The 18,844-nt window shown below is 54.7% G+C and overlaps 3 protein-coding genes across 3 annotated transcripts; all 3 read right to left on the bottom strand.

Annotated features, from left to right (window-relative positions):
* Nucleotides 1–1,009: 1,009 nt before the first annotated feature.
* On the bottom strand, nucleotides 1,010–1,780 carry L3040_002216 (uncharacterized protein; the record flags this gene model as incomplete). The annotated part of the gene is made up of 1 exon (XM_007289888.1): nucleotides 1,010–1,780. One exon carries the CDS (start codon nucleotides 1,778–1,780, stop codon nucleotides 1,010–1,012), a length of 771 nt encoding a protein of 256 aa, XP_007289950.1.
* A 1,708-nt stretch (nucleotides 1,781–3,488) lies between these two features.
* L3040_002217 (uncharacterized protein) lies at nucleotides 3,489–5,843 on the bottom strand (the record flags this gene model as incomplete). Its single annotated transcript, XM_007289887.1, has 1 exon — nucleotides 3,489–5,843. One exon carries the CDS (start codon nucleotides 5,841–5,843, stop codon nucleotides 3,489–3,491), a length of 2,355 nt encoding a protein of 784 aa, XP_007289949.1.
* A 3,356-nt stretch (nucleotides 5,844–9,199) lies between these two features.
* Nucleotides 9,200–16,286, bottom strand: L3040_002218 (uncharacterized protein; the record flags this gene model as incomplete). Its single annotated transcript, XM_007289885.1, has 2 exons — nucleotides 9,200–15,517; nucleotides 15,747–16,286. 2 exons carry the CDS (start codon nucleotides 16,284–16,286, stop codon nucleotides 9,200–9,202), a joined length of 6,858 nt encoding a protein of 2,285 aa, XP_007289947.1.
* Nucleotides 16,287–18,844: the final 2,558 nt, after the last annotated feature.

The raw sequence follows: 18,844 nt of genomic DNA on the forward strand, positions 1-18,844 counted from the left end.
TGAAAAGAAGGAAAGACAGAAAAGAATGAAAAGAAAGAAAGAAAGAAAACAAAAAGACGCGAAGCAAAGGAGAGAGAATCCCTTGCGGGATCATATGAAAGATTCTGCTCGCTGATAAGCAAGGCAAGCAAGGCAAGCAAGTTCACTACTGTACCTATCAACGAACCAGACGAATGAAACGACTGAAACGGATGAAACGGATGAAACAAACGAAGAAGAAAGCACGCGTCGATCCCTTCCTTCTCCTTCCTTCTTCCTTCTTCGTCCCTCTTGTTCTCCTTCTCCATTTTTTCTTCTTCCTCTCCTTCCCTTCCCACATACTTTTATTAGTATTATTAGTATTATTATTATTAATCTTCATGTGTATCTCTATTCCGTTCGTGGATCGGAGGGGTGTGGGTACCGGTATCCCCATCTTTTTTGCCGTGGTGGTATAGGTAGGTACCTACCGTAGATGTGGCTGGCATTGCCGGTGGTTGGTCCGGCTTTCTCACGTCGTGTCTTGGTGTGGTGCTGCGGTTTGAACTTGGGAGGGGGGTGTGCTACCGTGGGAGGTAGGTACCTTAGGTATAGGTAGGTAGGTAGGTAGTACGTAGTATATGGATGGGTGAGTAGCTTAAGTGCTGTTGGGTTTGGTTGCGATGGGATCGGGGTTATTTTTAATTTTGGATTTTTTTTTTTGAGGTTGGTTTGGATAGAATTGAATTGGAAAGGAGAGTTGGTTTTTTTGCATTTGAATTTGGATTTGGATTTGAATTGGATTTGAATTTGGTTTTGATTTGGATTTGGATTTGAATTTGGATTTGGATTTGGGTTTGGATTCGGATTTGAATTCGGATTTGGTTTGCTATCTTTACACCAAAGGCATTACACGTCCCCCTTGCATCACAACTCTTTACCACCCTGCTTAAATCATTATTCTCAAACCAAAAGAAAAGGGCTCATTCTGATACACACATACATACATACATACATACACAACCACTTTTCAAGACACCTATCTATCTATCTACCTACCAGAAGCCGCAGTAGCAGCAGCAGCCGCCGCCGCCGCCGCCCGCAGATCTCTCAGCACCCCCCGATCAATCTTCAACATCATCATCGGCGACAGAACACTCCTTACAGCAACGCTTCTCCTCCCCGTCTGGAAGTGAACAGCCGCCACGTGCGCCTCGCGGGCCGCGCCGCAGTCGAAGACAGCCGGGCACCAGCCGCAAGGGAGGAGCTGGTGCGACGTCTCCTCGTGCTGCGCGAGGAGCTCCGCCGTGCGGAAGCCCAGGCTGCACTTCTCGCACCTCGAGCCGTGGAGGGCCTGGACGTGGGCCTGCAGCGCGGCCACCGCGTAGAACGTCTTGGACCGGCACTGGCCGCACTTGAAGCCGTGGACGCGGGCCACGTGGTCGGCGATGGACTTCTCCGTGTAGAAGTCCATCTTGCAGGCGGCGCAGCGGTGGGCGTGGCTCGCGCGGTTATGCATGTCGAGGGCATCTGCTGAAGGGAACCTCTGGCCGGGGCACGAGACACACGGGTAGTTGTGCGTGGAGTCGTGGTGCGCCGCCAACTTGGCCTCGTCGGCATAGAAGAGATCGCATGGGATGCACTTCCATTGGTGCACAGCGCTGACGTGCTGGTCTAGGAAGATCTGTTTGACGAAGAGTCGCTTGCAGGGCTTGCATTCTTGCGCACAAGCATGGCCCTCTTTGCTTTTGCAGTGATCTGTTATCGCGCTCAGGCTGTTGAAGACGCGCTTGCGTCCACACTGGTAGCAGTACAGCTCCATAGTGATGGTAGGCAAACGGTTTCGAGGAGTATGTTTAGCGAGGGTGGTAAGCTTGCTGAATGAGATTAGCTTCTGCCAAGCAAGATCGGAGGAGAGAATGCAGCTGCCTCACTTTTGTTCGAGGTACTCCGGGTCAAAGACAAGGTATAGTCAGTGCCCTTGACGAAGAATGAGGTGGGACGGGACGGGTGTCTAGATGCTTATTAGAAGATATCCTGCGAGGGATAGAAGTATCTAGCTGACCTTGTGATTCAAAGGTAACGTAGAAGAAGACCGGCGACGACGGGGAGGCGAATGTGAACTTTCGAACGTGGATTGTATGTACTCTTGAAGTACGCCCGTCCGAAGCCCGATCTAGAGAAGAAGGTCGGAGAGGATGTAGCTGGTTGAATGTGAATCGAACGCTTCAACTGCGCGCGCAGGTCTGAAGTTCGATCTGGACAAAGAAGTTGATGAGAAGGACGCCGTAGCAGGTGAGCTGTTGTCAATGAAAGCAATTGGCTGTGAGAATCGAGAACGGTTGACAACAACGAAAGTGGGTGGGTGATAGCTTGAGGAGGTTCTGATGTGGGGTTGTGTGATGATTTCTGAAGGAAAGGAAGATATCTTTCACGGCGCCGAAAGATTTGTTCTGTGTTGATGTTATCGCCCGAAATCGACTAGCGCAGATAGTCTCCCACGCTTGCTGGTTGGTTGGTCCCCGAGCCTCTACCGATTAGACCGCGAGCATTAGATGGCCATAGTAGGAGTAGCCTTGTGGAATACAGATTGGGTGAACAAGCAAGAAGAGCTTACATACTAAGAATAGCTGCGGCGATGGTAGCAGCAGCATGCATATTACATATAATCAGAAGGTATATATATATATATATATATATATATACATTACTGCAAGCAGACCGTGTTGATCAAGTTCAGCTAAGCTAAGAAACCTCCTTACTACCCGGCAGAAGTTCTCCTTCTTACAAAGCGTCCCTTCAATCACGAAGAACAGCATAGGTAAAGCTTTTTTGAAGAGCTGCAGAAAAGGCAAAAGTCTGGTTCCTTCCTTTTCTACTCGTGGGTTCCCCCCTTTCACTCACTCACTCACTCACTTACCTACACACAGACTCGACAACTTCAAAAAGATATATAGGGACCACGAAATACCGAAAGCCAAGAGCGAAGAGCGAAGAGCGAAGAGCGAACAAGCACAACCTGATCCTCGCATTCAGACAGGGATCCCAGAGAGGAAGAGGGAGGAGAGAGAGAGCGAAGGCTTCTTCGCGGAATTGCCTGCTAGAAGCAGCTCAAAACGCCCCCTTCCCCCAGTTACGACGAGCCAAAGGTTCTCTCTCACTCTCAACAACAACACCTCGCTCGCTCGTGAATCCAAGGACAAGCCAGCATACCATACCATATCATATCCGATCGATTCCCTCTTCCGAACCGGCTTCACGCATTGTTCCATAGTTGCATACCCCCTCCTCTCCGACTCCAACTCCGACTCCGATGCCGAGCAGAGAAAAGAAAGTCAAGGGAGAGAGAGACGGTGGTGAAAAATTATGTTCACCATTTTATTTCATGTTATGTTTGCTAGTGCATTTGAAGTCCACCCAGCTGTCTGATTCCGATTCCGAAGGCTCTTGGCTCCTGCGTGCGCCAGTCTGAGAAATCTCGCAATAGCCTGCCTCATTAGCGTATCCAGTCTGTGAAGCACCGATGAGCCCTACTTCGAGACCCCCACGACGGCCTCTCCAGCCGGAAAGGTGGCCTCGTATTCCAACAGGAGCTTGACGCCCTGTCCCGGATTCAACTTGACCGCCCAGCTGACCTCACCACCCTTCTGCACCGTCGCCACAGCCGTTCCCCACCTCGGTCCCTCGTTCTCACTCGCGTTGGAGGCATACACACCAGCCCGGACATCCGTTGCGGTGCCACGACCGCGCACGCCACTACTACTACCCTGCGTAGACGTAGACGGGGTGTGATCCGCGACGGCAGGATATCTCACCCCCGTGCGGACGGGGTCGCCCGCGACCTTCAAGCCCTTGGGGCTCGTGATCTCAATCTTGAGGCGCTCGTCCTCCGAGACGGGGACCTGGTCGAGCACGGTGAGCTCGACGGCGGCGTTGTGCTTGGTGTTGGCGACGACGCAGGAGCGGCTGAACACGTTGGTGTCTTCCTTGGTGAAGATGCCGGCCTGGCTCCGCCGGACCGTGGGCTTGGGGTAGCTGATGGTGATGGCGGGATCCACGCCCAGCGGGAGGACGATGTGCTCGCCGGGGGAGCAGCGCGGGAGCGTGGCCTGGCCGAGGAAGGAACCGTCGAGGGTCAGGCCCAGGGGTCCCTTGAGCAGAGCAATCTGAGAGGTGTTGCGCAGCCGGGCTTTGAGGAAGGCGACCTGGCGGAGCTTGCCAACGACGACGTGGGAGAAGACGACGTTCTTGAACTCGATCTTGGCGATCTTGTGCTTGATGCTCGAGTTGTTGGGAGCGAGCGTCTTGGAGCCTGGAACGTCGTAGCTTGTTGTCATGCCGGTTTCCTCCCAGGCACCCTCCTCGAAGGTGAGAGAAGGGGGAGCAGGTGCTGCTTCCTCACCGAAGAAGCCAAAGGCCTCGTCGTCACATTCGCTGTCCTCGTAACTTTCTTGTTGGTTGAGGTGAGCATCATGCGAGCTCCTGGTGGCTCTGGATCTACTGTGTGCGCCGCCAGTACCCCTTGGAACTAAAATATTTGATCCAGCTGATCTCATTTTGACGGAAGAGGGCCTCACGGCTAAGCTTTTCCTCTCATGGAGTATCTCCTCCTCATATAGCCAAGCATTACGCTCAAAGTCGTCTCGGCCGAAGTACCCCAATCTCGACTTCTGGGCTGATCCCCCTCTGCTCTGATCGTACTCGTTCTTCTTGGCTTGGAGTTCGAGGGAGCTGAACAAAGACCCATCAGCGTTGCGAGCACCCTTCTCGAGGCGCACGTGCCAGGGCAGCAGTGATGGGATGCTCTCGCTGAGACCAGAGAATGAGGTCTGAGAGGTAGAGAGGATGACTTTGGCATCGCGCCACGTCTCGGAAGTCGTGTTCTTGAGCTCGGCACCATACTCCAGGAGGCCGGTACACTTGACCGTGTTGAGACTGAGGTCGTACCTCGGAGCCCAGGATGCACCGTAGGTGATGTAGGAGAGCGAGAGGGAGATCTCGCCAGTCTTGAGTGGCTCGGTCGACGGCTCGTGGAACTCCGAAGTAGCCAAGTTGACGATCGTATCGCCGCCGATGGAGCCGCGACGGGACGATGCTGGGGTCACGCTCGACGGCTCCAGGTTGATGGTGATGCGATAGACCTTCTTGGGCCAGGAGGCTTCCCTCTCCGCTTTGAGTCGCCGCTTCGCCAGGCCAATCTCGGCTTTGGCCCTCAACTTCTTCTCTCTCTCCTTTGCCTTTTCCCTCGTCGCCTTCTTACTGGCCTTGGCCAGTGCCACGACGATCTTCAGCTGCTCCTTCTCCGCCTGCCGAAGCCTATCCCGAAGGTCGTCTGCAACAGCCGTAGCAGCCACATGGTCCCGGTAGGTCTTCTCCCGCTGCTTGCAGTACGCCTCGAGCCAAGCCTCCAAATCACTAGGCGGCGGACAATCCTTCTCAACACTCCGGCCAAAGCCATCGCAGAATTTCAGACGCTTAGCGGCGGAGTCGATCTTCTCCTGCGCAGCCAAAAGCTGAACATTCAGTTTCTTGATCCTCTCTTTGCTCAGCTTCATCTCCTCAGCTTCGACAGCCGATTCCTCTGGATCGTCATCGTTGTCGTCTTCCTCGTTGTCGGAAGGGTAGATCGATTTAAAGATATCACGATTGGGGAGCAGGTCAACCGTGACATCCGTGATGGTTGCTGATCCTGTGCCTTCCACCTTGATGGAGTGCTCATCCACCAGAGGCGTGAGGCCGTCAATCACGATCTGATTTGGGCCGGCCTGGAGAATGACATTCTTGACGTCGCGAATGACTTGGGCTCGGGATGGGAAGAGCAGAACGCTACGAGTGGAGAGGTCGCGGATGCGAAACTCCTGTCTGTGAGGACTATCGCTCGCCATGATGACGTTGGCTTGTCGTCGATGATTGTCGATGGGTTTGGGTGTTGGATGTTGGATGGTCGTGGGTGCTCGTGGGTGTTTGTTTTGTATGGGAAGAAGCAATCGCGTCTTGTAAATGAGGCAGGAAGAAAAGATGGATGATGGTCCCGACCGAAAGTCCAAGGGGACCTCAGCCCTTCTTATATCGTTTGATGCTGCTCATCAGGCAACCTTCTAGCCCTCCGGTCAGTCAGTCAGTCAGTCAGTCAGCCCTTTCAGTCTTTCAGTCAGCCCTGCCCCACGCATCCTGCAGCTTCGCGCGACACCCACGGTGTGCGCCTGGGCCAGCTCTACCCGCTACAAAGAAAAAGAGTAGGCAACACTGAGCCCTGACGAGATACTGGGTCTCTTCAGCCAAGCCGTCCACAAAGAAACCATCCGCAACCCTCCCTCCAGATGTTTCTGAATCGATGCACAAAAGAACGGCGGAGGTGGGATGTTTCCCAAGTCCCGTCCAGGTGCCGAAATATTCAATTGTTTCGGAAAACGCATGCGTGGATGTCTATATCGCTGAGTTCACATCGCTCCGCTCCCCTTGCAAACATCGCTAAAGCCCCTATTCGTTGTTGTCTTTTATCTACCTGGTCGTTTGCCGATTCTCGCCTCGCTTAGATGGACGCCTCTAAGGCTCTTGTGCTTGCGGAACGCAACGTTTTCATGATATCCATCCAGCATACGTGGACGGTACTCTTTCGCCTGATATTCAGACAAAGCAAGTTGCTGAACGTGTTTGTTCTTCGATATCTTCTTATGCATCTTCCTCGATTCGCTTGGTTTAGAACTTGGGAGAGCTAGATTGGGATCGAGCCTCGAAGAAGGAGAAGAAGAAGAAGAAGAAGAAGCAACCATTCATTAACGCTCGCGTACTGAGCGCAAAAATTTCCTCGTACAGAAACAAACTACTTGCTGTATTTTTTCCAGGCTGTTTTGACGCCGGGCTGAAGCAAGGCTGGAGGAGAAGTCATGTGTATAGATTAATCTTTGACGAAATGATATGCATGTATGTACGGAGCTAGGTTGGAGATTAATACTGATAAATAGCGGCAGGTATAAGAGGTTGGATAATATATGTCAAAGAAATCTAGTCTCCGCGCTTGTACCCAGGGCATAAACTACGAAACACAAAAGCAGCTCTCCCTCCAATCGAGACGATTGATCGTAGCAAAATCACACACGATCTACGTCGGTCGATATATCCCAACACCCAGTAAATCATGAACTTAAACCCAGTGACTCCACCTCCTCTTCCTCATCCCACCCACCGGCCTCTCTTCCTCCTCCTCCTCCGAGTCCCCTCTATGCGGATTCCCATACACCAACCTACTAACCAAAACCCCGGTCCCCACATCCGCCACAACCTCTCGCATCCTATACTCCTCCGCGTCCCTCCCCCTCAAATACGTCGCCCCAAGACTAGCCGCAACCGTCGTCCCAACCCGCAGCCCCTTCGACCCGATCCAGTCCCCCTTCCCGCCATCCACGTGAAGCGCTTCCACCATCCCCGCAACGGCAGCCACCTTCCCAGCCTGGACGGCGTGATCGCTGGCATCATGGTGATTGCCAACCTGGCCCGCGGATCCTCTCCGCCTCCGCGTGCGAGAACCCGATCTCCGCGCCGGCGCCGGCTCGTAATCCTCGCTATACCCGTACTCCGCTCGTCGCGCCCACTCGCGCTCTTCCCGAACCAGGCGCGGCGTCGGGAACGAGAACGGCGGCGTCGGTGCAAACGGCACTGACCACTCGGGACCTGGCTCAGAGGGCGGCCGGGGAGAAGACCGCGGGTAGTCTTCTTCTCTTTCTCTTTCTTCCTCTTCTTCTACTTCTTCTTCTCCTCCTCCTCCTCCTCCTCCTCCATCATGACAATGACGGCGTTCGCGAAAATCTCGACGTTCCTTCCCCTTCTTCTTCTTCTTCCTCTCCACGTCCCGTCGCAGCCTCTTCACCTCCTCTCTCAAACGCCGGATCTCGGCCCGCTCGCGGTGATCGCGATCAGTAGCAGGCATCTTGTCATCATCGTCGTCGTCGTCGTGGGGTGCAGCCTCTTTAGAGTCTTTGAAGGAGGAGTGGTGGCTCTCTTCTCCTCCTCCCTTCTTCAGCCAGTGGTGCTCGGCCACGGCAGCCAGGCCCGTCAAGAAGAACGGCCCGAACTTCTTGATGGCGCTCCTCGTTCTTTTGCTGCTGATGCGTGCCCATTTCTGGACCGGGCTTGACGACGACGGCGGCGACGACGATGGTGGGAAGTCGTGGTGGGGAGACGGAGAAGAAGAAGAAAAGGAAGAGGAAGAGAAGAGGAACCTATCTCGCGGCATAGCTAAGGACAGGCGAATACGAATCGACTGACCGTTGCGTATCGAGAGGTGTTCTCTACTTCGAATCTCAGATTTCGACCCACGGGGGCTTTGCAGGAACAGTGAAAGGGATGGGGAATCTGCGGACTTTTTATCTCATGCCCTTTTCCTGATCTTTTTCCTCTCTCTTCCTCTCTCTCTCTCTCTTTTTCCTTTGGAAAAGGTGGGTAGGGGGCTGCAACGTACATAACGAGTGGGTGACATCGTCAGGCGGCGGGGAAAGATGTTCTCGAGGACGTACGGGGCCTTAAGACAACAGATATAAGCGAGCGGTGTGAGCGAGCGGGCTGCCCACCTGATCTGGTCACACGGGCACGTGCCCGGGCAGATTCGCGAAACCTAGCGACACGAGATCTTTGAAGCTAATAATAATAATAATATATATATTATATATATAATTTTTTGGTGGAACACTGACCTTCATCTGAACGCCATCGCAGTTAATTTTATATACAAGTCTGGCTGTCATCCTGCCAACATCCGGAGACCAAAAGATATCACGTGCCCCCACCCCTTCTCTCCTCTCCTCTTTTTCGGTACCGAATAGCGGGCGAATATTACCCTGCGCAATAGAGTCTGCCTTCTTCCCCTGCGCAGCGTCGACATTGGGATCGGGATTAGAGTACATACACACACAGCAGTATCAGCAGCCCCTTGGATTAAGCGAGCGGAGCAGCATCTACCGTACGCCGTACACATGTCAACAAAGTAAACAAACGAGTCAAAGGCTTGGAAAGAGTCCGTGAAGCCGGAAGATTAATACGGCATATGATACATTACATCTCGCACACAGATATATATGGATATATGGATATGTAATATCATACAAGTACGTCGCGACGCTCTTCGAATGGGAACAATGGATATACTCCTTATTAGCGCCAATGCTCCTCGCCGTCCACGCCTACAATTGAAAGCAGTTCTGGCCAACCCCTAGCAGCCACCTTTAACCTCCTCAATGCTCCCCCCTCAATTCTCCCCCTCGCTCCATTTCTTCAGAAGCGGTTCCCGGGCAGTACCCCCCGCGCGATTCTCGTCTCTACCCAGCCCAGCCCCAACGAGCCTACTCAAGCCGCCGAGGAAAGGGTTACTACTCCTCCTGGCTACCACCGGATGCTCCTCCACCCTCAGCGAGGAGACGGAGACGGAAGCGGATCGCGATACCGGCGCCGTGAAGACAGGCGAAGGCGGTCTGCCGTTGCCGTCGAGGCTGCGAGGCAGGAAGACCTCCTCCTCCACTTCGACGTCTGCGGGAGCGTGTTGGTGGTGGTGGTGGTTGTTGCCGCTCGGGTCGTGGGCGCTGGTGCCGGTGCCGGTGCCGCTGCTGGTGCTGCTGGTCACGAGGGGAGCAGGTTCATCGGGTACTTGCGAGAGGGACAGCGAGCTGGGCCTGCTTCCCGCGCTGCGTCGCGGCGGGGGCGGCGGGGGCGGCGCGCCTCTGGTGGCGATCAGGGCCGTGATGGGAGACGGCATGAGGCCGGGCGATCCCACCGGACTGGCTGACTCGAACAGGTGGCGCGTCTTCGCAAACACGGAGTCGGGACTGCTGTTGACCAGCAGGATAGGGTTGCGCGCGTTTGGCAAGGCCGGCGAGGTCGAGGCTGGGAAGGGGGAGAACTGGGACGGCGTCTCCGTCGGCGAGGAGCCATAGGCCGGAGACGAGAAGGAGGGCGAGGCGAAAGTGCTGGCGAGAGGGAGGCGAGAGGGCGTCGTAGGTTTGGCTCGCGTGGTGCTGGCTGCATCTGCGGCATCTGTGTGTGCATCGTCTCTTCCACCGGCAACAACAAGACTCGCTCGCCGGAATGGGTTGCCATCTTTGGGCTTGGCGGCGTCAACATCGCCCGCCGCGGCAAATGGGTTTCTGCTCCCGAGAGACGTCATCTCCGCCCGGTGAGCCTCGAGCCCATTTTGTGCGCCGATGGGACTGAATCGCGCGTTGTTCACCGGCCAGGGCTGCTGCGTCTCGCGTGGGAAGAGATCGTATTCCTCTCCGCTTTCTCGGCTCAAACTCGTCACGCTCGGCTTGGGACCCGCGTAAGCCGGATAGACATCTTCGAGCGCTGGCCCGAACTCGGTTACCTTGGGCGGTTGGTGTCGCGCTGGTGACGCGCCGATCTCGTTGGGACCGGGGGATTCTTGAATTGCTGGCTCATGACCGCCGTGGACATCATCACGGACGGCACTGGATCCTGCCTCGGAAGGAGTAGTGGGGAGAGAATCTGAACGAGTGTCTGATTCGAAGGACGGGACGGTGTCAGCCGTATGCGTGCGAACGTGGAGTGATGATTCGTGGCCTGCTGTGTAGTCTTGATCATATTCTGGCTCGGGCTCTTCGAATGAAACGGCACGAGGTCTTCTGATGGGGCTGCCGGCGTATTCCAAGTCCTCTTGATGAGGAACAGCGTTGTCTTCCTGAAGCCGCCTGCGGGCGGGCATGTCAGATCTCATATTGTCTACAAGATTGAAGAAGAACCCCGACGATCGATGAGCAGCATACGTGTCGTTGAACTCATTGAGCGGCTCATGCTCCGGAACCACTTCTAGAGGTGTGGTTGCTCGCTCAAAATACTGATCTGCCACATCTTCGGGATAGCGTACTCGAGCCTCGTAATCTTCATCCGCGGACTCGTCCTCAGACTCATCCTCTGAGTAATCGGCGCCCTCGATAGTGGGGTGTGTTGATTCCGGGCGGACTCCCAGCCGTGACGTCGATCTTTCCGGAATTTCTACAACACGCTCGACGACGTCCTCATCTCCATCGTCGTCTTCGACTGGAGCCGGCCTCAAACTGCCATAACGCTGTGCGGCTTCCAATCTACGGACTTGATGTTCATGTTCAAGCTCTCCAGACCAGTCATCGTCCGTATCTATCTCGGTGTTGGAGTCGGAGGTGGCATGTCGAGCGACGTGGCCATCTTCCCGGTGAGACTCGATGTCGATCGTAGGTTTCTCGTGTCGAGATCGGGGGAATGGCCATCCTTCGCCCATAGCGACTCTCCCACTTTCGGATGGCGACTGCTCCTCCTCGGCAGATACCCAGGTGTCGCCGCGCGACGAAGCAGTCATGGGCTCCAGGTTATCCAGTGGTGTCAAATGGTGGGCGGCCAAATCAAGATGGTGACCCTGGCTGTTACCGTATCTGGCTGAAGGTGTAGTCGACCGAGGCCTCTCGGTAGCTAAACCACGCTCGACAGGGAGCGGCCACGAGCTATATCCATTGGTGTCTTCCGCGTCAGGGGTTCTCCCCAAACACACCGAGTGTCGCTCCACCAGGGTGTTCAAGTCTCTGAATGAAGTCGAGTGATCATCAGCAATTTCTTTAGCCGATGAATTCGGAGCTTGTACCTCTATGCTGTCCGATCCAGTCACGTCGCCCTCATCTTCCAACTGTCCTAGCTTCGTGGTGGAAGCTTCCCCAACCTGATCTCCAAATTCCGCTCTCCGCGGCGTCCCAAGCATGTCGTTCTGCGATTCCAGTTCACCCCAGATCAGCGCATCCGAATCAGGAATGGGAGTCGTTGGCATAGAAGCCGCGGACACGGATCCGTAATTCGTCCCACGAGACCCTCTCCGCTGATCATCGGGGTGTTCGAGGTCCAGGTGAGGCGATGCAGACGGTTCATTGATTGCAGGAAACTCTTGTTCCGAGGTTTGATCCATCTCTTCCTCGACCGAAATTCCGAGAGACGGGCTTCCAAGGGCGTTTTCTCGGGTGTTTGTACTGGCTTCCGATATTTCTGGCGTCTTGGAAACACCTGCGTCTCCTGATGATGAGGGGCCATCCGAGCCGGTAGAAATGCTATAGACTTCTCCAGTAGCTTTTCCTGTCTCCTCAGATCTCGATTCCTCGTCTTCACCGATCGGGATAGTGGTAGCTTGGGCAGGTATATCCGACGCTGACATGTCTTTGCTCGCGGTATCGTCGATGGCAACATCAGTAGGTGCAGATAGTCCAGAGGTACCATACGAAGGGATTTCTTTGATACTCTCCTGAACAGAAGAAGGATTTTCAGGCTGTGATCTCTCCTCTTCATTAACGTTAGCTAGTATTGGTGCATCCTCGACTGGATGTTGAGAATCGTCGGTAATCGCGGAGCTCAGCTGATGGCCGACAGACTCCCGGTCCTGATCCTTTGCCTCAACTTTCACCGGTTTTTCTTCGATAACAGCAGTTCCGGGAAAGTCCGTCTTAGATCTCAGTAGGAGCATTATGGGTCTGGGAGCCGGGCCAGATTCAAGCAGCGCCAACGTCCGCTCATGGGTACCCGCCTTGCCTCCTGCTTCCGGGTCATCCATCTCATCCTTCTCTTCCGGCGCCGGCCGAAGGAAATTCATAGATCTTGAGTGCCGGAAATCCAGATTCCGAATCTGTAGCTCAGGATACAGATCCTCGATGCTCTTGCTCGCTCTCACGCGGTTGGCGTTGGTGTGGAAGATCTCTTCTTCGGATTGCACCGAGTGCGTGGAGTCGAAACTTATTGTGCGCTTGTGCCGGGTGTCTTCCGCAGCGGCGGCTCGGAAAACCGAACCGGATGTTGTGTTTCGACGTCCAAATTCAGGCCCAGCAATACTTTTGGATCTTGGTGAACGTTTTTCGATGATGGGAGACGATTTATCGCCTGCCTGCTCGGTGCTGGATTTCTCAGGGATAGGCTGAGAAGCGGCTTGTTCGACTTCAGTAGGATCTCTGTCGTTTGTCTCGGGGGACGTTGAGCGCGATGAACCTTCCAGCTGCGTTGTTTCCTGTGTCGTATGACCAGTTTCATTTTCAGAAGATGCCTGGGTTTCCTGGTTGTCAACAGAAGCGTCCTCAGGGTGGTTCGCATCGCCCGCTTCAAGAGACTCAACCATGTCTTTTTCAGCCTCATCTTGGAGAGGGGAAGTATCCTGTTGACTGGCTTCATGCGGCGTCAAAGGCGCGTCCGTCGGCAGGACGAGATCCGAATCTGTTGCCTTCTCCGATCCGGCTTCCTCAACCGACTCAGTCGCATCTGTTTCGCGAATTTCGGGGGCGACGTCTTGTTGTTCCATTTCATCGAGGCCGGGCTTTTCTTCTTCCTCCAACTCCTCGGCAGGAGAGAGGGGCTCATGCCCTAGTTCTGTCGTATTCTTTCCATCTTCGCTTTCAGGCGGCAATGTCCGAGAATCAAGACTCGTCTGCATAGTCACCATGGCCAATCCATTCCCAAGCTTTGGATAGTGCTCCTTCAGGGGCGAGTCGACCGTGAGACTGCATTGTTTCTCTGTTACCAGATCGTTCGCGTGGGTCAACTGATCTGCTCCAACTACCTCTCCTTCTTTCGCAAGAGTGATGTTAACTAGAGAGTCTGTTCTCTCGACATTTGGGGCAGGAGAGGAGTGATGAAGTTCGTCGATTGCTACCATATCGAGGGACCCTAACGTCGGCTGTCTTTGGACCGAGCCATTCGAAGTCTCAATCCATAAAGGTCGGGTGTCGTCCTCCAGGAGCTGCCTCTGTATAGAGCCACTCGACGTCTCGATCCAGGAATATCGAAGCTGGGTTTTGTTCTCCTGTAGCGCTGGACTCGAGTCTTCTTCGATAGGTTCATTCGAATTTTTGATCCGTGCTGGCTGGACCTCGACACCCTCCGGCAGCTCAGCCGAACCATCCGACGTCTCGATTGGGATCGACTCAGATTCATCCTCTTCCTCGGGTGCTACCGTATCTTGAGGGTGCTCCTGTACCGAGCCACTCGGAGTCTCGTTCTGGGTCCACTCAGAATCATCTGCTGTCTCTTGTACAATCATGGTACTTTGCGATTGTCTATGCACCGAACCATTGGCCGTCTCTACCCAGCCAGACGGGGTGGCATCCTTCAACGACAGTCTCTGCACCGAGCCATTCGACGTCTCGATCCAGTACCACTCAGAATCCCCCTCTTTCTCCAAGGGCGCTAGACTGGGCTCCGCATATCTTTGAACCGAACCATTCGAGCTCTCGATCCACGAAGGTTGATTGGCACTCCCTGACAGCTGTCTCTGCACCGCGCCGTTTGAACTTTCGACCCACATCCAAGAGCGCTGGTGGTCGTCGCTCTCTTGCAAGACAACCTCAGCTGGACTGGCTTCGGATTCCGGGAGTTCCTCTAGAGAAGGCGTGTTTGCATCATCGGATTGTTCCTCCGGGCTCTCGCTCTCGCGAGCCAGGCCATCCTCCACTTCAGACCCATTTTCTGTCGGAGGATCGAGGTTTCGAGGCAAAGATTCCTGTTCCTGTTCGGACTGCGGCGAGCTTGGAATGGACCGATCCTGCTCCTCAGACGCGTCGCTTGCTGGGAACGTAGGAACCAGGTCGGGATTCTCGTTCTGCAGAACCTCATCGCCTTCCGTCTCTTGACCAGCCTCTTCTCCATCTCTCGCAGCAAGAGACGCGGCCTCCAACATCTCAGCCCCTCCGCCAATGTCCTCGCCTACTTCTGAAGACCTCGCGATCTCGAGGGGAATATCCTCGGTGACATTTGTCGTCTCGATCTTCTCATCGGCCGCCGGTCCAGTTCTCTTGGCATCCAGATCAACAGGCGCAAAATCGAGCTCCTCTGCTGGTACGGCTTCTGACTCGGTCTCGGACGGAACTCGCTTAGCGTCCAGATCAACGGGCGCAAACTCAAGATCTTGCGTTGGAGAAACGTGGTTCCCCACCAGCTCCGCTTCATCTTGCTGCTCTGGTGAAGAGCGCTTAGCGTCCAAGTCGACGGGCTCGATCGAGATCTCTCCCGCTTCCGAGGCCGTTGCTTCCTGGGGAGCTCCATTTGCATGAGAAACTTCGTCTTCCTGGGGAGCTTCATCTTCCTGGGGTACTTCGTCCCCCAAGACTTCCACCGGCGCGTCCTGAGCATGGATCTCTCGCGCAGCCGCTTCAGACGAAGCATTCACATCTCCACTCCCCACCACCACCTCCTCCTCCACAGCCTCCACATCCTCAGGAGCATCAGTCTCGAGAGCGGTCAAAAGCTGGTCTGTGACCGAAGCCCCCTCACCAGCCTCATCCTCGTCTGCCCGTTCCCCTGAGGCTTCCGCCGCATCACTCGGTTGGGGCGCGGAGGGAGCGACCTCTGGTGCGGGCGCTACAGAAACGTCCAAGGCGCTCCAGGAGGGGTGAGACGGTGCGACGTCTCGCGACGAGGAGATGGCCGGGTGGTCGCCGTCGGCGGATAGCAGTGCGCTGTTCCGCTGGGAGCGGCTGAGGGTTTTGGCGCGGCTCCGGAACTGGATCTCGGGGATGACGGTCGGGGCGGCGAGCGCGGCTGCGATCTGGGCGTTGATCGACTGTGTGGTTTGGGGATCGGCGGTTAGCGGAGGCTCTCCGGATCCGAACAAACAGAGACGGACGTACGGACAACAACACCAACGGGAGCACCGAACGGCAATCAACCAAAACAAAAACACGCAACAAGAACAACAAGCGAGACGGAGGAGCGAGCGGAAACAGGAAGGGGGAGGGGCATCAACAAGGGAATCCAATCGGAAACCAGCAAAGAGAAATAGAAAAACGTACCTTCCTCTCCTCATCCAACCGGCCCAGCTCCGCCTTCCCCTCCGCAAGCCTCCTCTCCATCTGATCCTCCAAATCCTCCATCCTCACCTCCACCCCCTCAGCCAAGACCCTCTCCCTCTCCTCCCACTCGCGCTCCCTCTCCCCATCCTCCACCCGCCACCCGCGCTCCCGCTCCACGCCCCTCGCCCTCCACGCGGCCTCCCTCGCCTCATCCTCCCTCGCCCGCCGCGCACACAGCTCCTCCCACTCGCGCCGCCGCGCCTCGGCCACCAGCGCCTCCTCCCGCCTCCGCTCCTCCTGCTCCTCGCTCGCCCGACGCCGCGCCAGCTCCTGCAGCGCTGCCGCGTGCGCGGCGCGGAGGTCCGCCACGCGCGCCTCCCGCTCCGCGGCGAGGGCGTCCATCTCGGCGTCGTGCGCCGCCGTGTCGGCGAGCGACTGCACGCACTGCTGGATGCGGTCGATGTTTGCGTGTAGCTGCTCCACGAGCGTGGCGACCTTGCCGGAGGGCGGCGCTGCTGCTGCTGCTGCTGCTGTCGCCATCTCTGATTCGTTTCGAGTCGAGTCGTTGGTTTTCTTCGTCTGCACAGAGAGAGAGAGAGAGGAGCGGAAATGGATATGGATATATGTGTATGTAAGTAAGGCAAGCCCGTAGATGATATACCACCTGGTTCCGATTCCGATTCCGATTCCTCCGTCACCTCTTGAATCCAACGCTCCTCCTTCCGTGCTGGAGAGATAGATTAGTATAAGATTGCCTGCGTGCCTGTCTGCCTCGAGCGCGAAGAAAGAAAAGAAGATCGCGGCTCTGTCGAGTCCCGGTGGAGAGAGTGGCGAGGTAGGTAAGTAGGTAGGTAGGTAGGTGGGTATCCGACGGAGTGTTATTAATCGACGTAGTATTCGACGTAGCAGGGGAGAAGCGTCGGATGCGGGCTGCATCAGGGGGGGAGACAGAGAATATATATGGTTGTGTTGTGGTTGTTGTTGTCGTTGCCAGTTTCGATGGATATATGATACTTCGTTTGGAGTTGGGTTGAGTTTGTTACATCGGACGAGGGCGAAAACCCATGGATCGACCGCGAGTATCAAATCCAACTTCAGTCGAAGATCCAAAACGGAAATGAAAGTCCCATTTACGGGAGGGGAGGTGATGGTCAGATGAGATGAGATCAGACAAGAGAAGAGACGTTTAGCGTAACGTAAACGAAGTAAAGAGAGTACTTTTTTTGTGTCTTTCTTGTCGCCCAGCGAAACAGATTCCCCTAAAGATCCAGTGAGAGAGAGACAGAATGACAGATAGACAGACAGACAGACAGACAGATAGACTGATAGACTGACTGACTGACAGATAGACAGACAAATAGATAGAAAACAAAACAAAACAAAAACAAAACAAAACAGTCGGCATACACACACACACACACATAGACACACAACGCCAATGCCAAACTCGGAATCCAAACCCCACACCACACACCCGAGGAAACACAACCCACAGACGTAAACCCACAGACACAGGCAGGCAGGCCAAAAAAAAAAAAAAAAAAAAAAAAAAAGAAAAGGAAAAATAAAGGCCGTTTTTGAAATCCCCTCGCTTACCACGCACCCTCTCAACTCTGTACTAGTCCGTGCCCCAATCCTCAGCTCCCCCTTCGCCCCTCCTTACCAAAAGACTCGCTTCATTATCGTCGCGCCTTTAAAACAACAACAGGTACGTGTGACCTTCTCCGCCCCCGTTCGCGCACCGCACCGCACCGCACCGTCACTCACTCACTCACTTACTTACTCACTCGCCTTCCCACCTCCTATCGCACGTTCCTCCGTCTCACCTACGTTTCTCACTCCCCTCTCCTTCCTGCTTCCGATATCGTAATTTCGTACTTCGTGTTCTTACGGACGGGTACCGATTCCATTCTCATTCCATCCATTCCATCACAGCGCAGACAGCCAGCCAGCCAGATCGAAAGGCACCGAGTTGAGCCTCCTGCTACCGGTAGGTCTGTCTGTCCGTCTACCTTGGATATATACAGACACACACACACATACACATACCCATACCCCCATCCATTCCATTCCATTCCAATCCAATCCACTCCACTCCATAGCAAACGCAAACGCAAACGCAACCCCAACCCAACCCCAAACCCGAAACAAAAGCGCCGTCACACCAAACCTACGCAGAAAAGCACCGTAAGCTCTCCTATCCACCCTCCAGCAGCGAAAGCGAAGCAGTGGGCAAGAAAGCAAGAAAGAAAGAAAGAACGTAGTAGGTACCAGTCAGTACCTTTGCCTACCTACTAAGCAAGGTGACCGCACCCCAGAAACCGCAGTAGGAAACCCCCGTAGCGGAAGTACGGGGCTACCTACCGCTACTCCTCACGTGGTCAGGTCAGGTGTGGCTCGCACGTGCCCACCACACAGCCAGACGAGACAGAGACAGAGACAGAGACAGAGACAGAGACAGATTACGGTACGGTTACGTTACGGTAGGAGGTACCCGTCGCCCAAGCTGTTTTGAGCGCAAAGGAAGGAAGGTACCTTACCTTACCTACCTTACCTACCTTACCTACCTTACCTTACCTCACCTACCTTACCTTCCTCATCTAGGTAAGTATGAATGCACGCATGGATGAACAAATGGGTACCTATAAAAGCGTCGATCAGGAAAAAAAACCTACCTATTATACCTACCACACCTAACCAAAACCCCTCTCTCTTCCCCCCCCCCCCTCCCTCCAAACCCCCCTCTCCCCACCCCCTAAAAATTCCATCGACAAATCAACATTCCAAAAAACCCAACAATCCATCCCCTCCCTTGCCTTGTTCATCATCATCATCATCATCATCATCATCATCATCATCAGCAAAGAAAAACCCTTTGCTTGCTTGGCTCCATCCATCCATCCTATCCATTTATCTATCCATCCATCTATCCATGCAGCACCCTCTCTCTCGCAAGATACCACTTTCCTGTGGCCCCAGCCGCCTTACTGACTCTGTAGGGAAGGGCAGGCAGGCAGCTAAGGTAGCGAAGCGAAGCGAGCGAGCTGTAAGATGAGGTGAGATGAGATGAGATGATAGGTAGAACCGTACTCCGTAGG

The sequence above is a fragment of the Drepanopeziza brunnea genome (assembly GCF_022702325.1).
Source record: "Drepanopeziza brunnea f. sp. 'multigermtubi' strain 214-2 chromosome Unknown ctg3, whole genome shotgun sequence".
In the NCBI taxonomy this organism is placed as follows: domain Eukaryota; kingdom Fungi; phylum Ascomycota; class Leotiomycetes; order Helotiales; family Drepanopezizaceae; genus Drepanopeziza; species Drepanopeziza brunnea.